The sequence below is a fragment of the Austrofundulus limnaeus genome, unplaced genomic scaffold (genome assembly GCF_001266775.1).
Source record: "Austrofundulus limnaeus strain Quisiro unplaced genomic scaffold, Austrofundulus_limnaeus-1.0 Scaffold210, whole genome shotgun sequence".
In the NCBI taxonomy this organism is placed as follows: domain Eukaryota; kingdom Metazoa; phylum Chordata; class Actinopteri; order Cyprinodontiformes; family Rivulidae; genus Austrofundulus; species Austrofundulus limnaeus.
In genome coordinates, this window is record NW_013952612.1 from 387,318 (window position 1) to 388,849 (window position 1,532).

The window sequence follows — 1,532 nt, forward strand, 5'->3', positions numbered from 1 at the left end:
AAGAGGTTTGTGTCCTTCCTTCCACATTTCCGACCTCTCGGTATAGAAAATAAACCTTCTGTCACTGGAATCCTTCAGACAAATGCGCTCAGGAAGTGCTTTGCTTCGGTTAATGGAGCTCATAAATTTTCACCAGAAGACTTTCTCTGAAATTAAGAAGGAAAGCACCAGTAAACACAAACTTCTGACCCTGTTTTCCCCCACAAAARCCTTTTATTGAGGCGTGTGTGCGTGTGCATGTGTGTGTAAGTGGACAGATTTTTATTTATTTTTTCTGAAACTCTCAGGAGGTCATCARTGGATGAACTTTCCAGTCCGGTTTAACYTTAGCCTGCATGAAAAGGACTAAAACTCAGTACGTTTTGCAGATACTGAGCTTAAATMTGGTGTGGTAGTAGCTGAAAGTCATGCACAACGCATGCACCGAGGGCCACGTCTGAGTGCACGTAAGGTTGGACCAAAATACTTTCAGATTATCTTAAAGTAAAACCCATGAAAGACAGCGTGTGACGTGCACTCCTTCAAGGAACACTTTGTTTTTAATTTATTTGTTTTCTTTTTTTTATAACGAGTACAAAGACGAACGACACGGTCTAAAAAAATAAACAGTTATTGTGAAATCTAAATAATTAACTCGATTCTTCAAAGTTCTTGATACGAATGCAAGACTTTGATGATGATGATGATGATGATGATGATGGAGCCACGTGGTGCTCATGGTTCATACTGAGTTCTGCACCACGTTGCATCCACAGAGTGTCTCCCCCGGAGGGAATCAGGAAGTTATTTCTGCAGAAGACGTGCTGAAGGCTTGTCGGAGGGGCTGTTAGAAGTCGTACGGTCGGACCATCATGGAGGTGGAGTGCAGCGAGTAGCTGGGGCCTCTGAAGTGGTGCCACTTGATGCCGTTCAGCTTCCTGATGTTGTGGCCGACCGTGTAGTAGATCCCGTTTAGGTTGGAGAAGCCGCAGGCYTCAAACCACCAACCTGAAACAGAGTGCGCCGATTTGAGACCACCCCACTCAAATTATAAGGAATTAGTCCAGCTAACCAGGTTTAAAATCTTGTATCAAGCCAAAAAATCTTTATGATCTTGTTTTGTACGGGACACCAAGTGTAAAATGAAATGTTAAAAATAAAAAATCACTAACATACCTTTCATTATTTGAACCTCTTTCTGAGTGTTAAAATGTTCCACTAACATGTTATTTACGTAGCTCACTGTTCTTACATTTGACTAATTTTTTACTAAATGTTAAATTTAATTGTTAAAAAATATGTTTAAATATTAAATCCTAAATCTAAATCTTTAATTCTAAATGTAAAATTTAAACCTTAAATGTTGAAATTCACATTTAGGTGTTTTGGAATGGAACACAGGCTTTGCTGTTGGTGCTCAGCTCATGTTATGACATCATCATCCTGAGACAATTGCAAACGCTTGCTGTGTCCAAAACAGCAGGACGGGTCCTCCGAAGGTCGAATTTGTCGGCCGCATACGTCACAGCGCCGCGACGAAGGACGTCCAAAAC

The 1,532-nt window shown here is 40.8% G+C and overlaps 1 protein-coding gene across 2 annotated transcripts in view; it reads right to left on the reverse strand.

Moving 5' to 3' along the window:
• Positions 1–507: 507 nt before the first annotated feature.
• The window catches only part of angpt4 (angiopoietin 4), a 90,893-nt gene continuing 89,868 nt past the window's right edge, over positions 508–1,532 (reverse strand). For both annotated transcript variants that reach the window (XM_014019130.1, XM_014019129.1), the window contains one exon: positions 508–987. In XM_014019130.1, the coding sequence (XP_013874584.1) occupies positions 827–987 (161 nt within the window). In that variant the 3' untranslated portion in view covers positions 508–826. The remainder of the gene's footprint in view (positions 988–1,532) is intronic.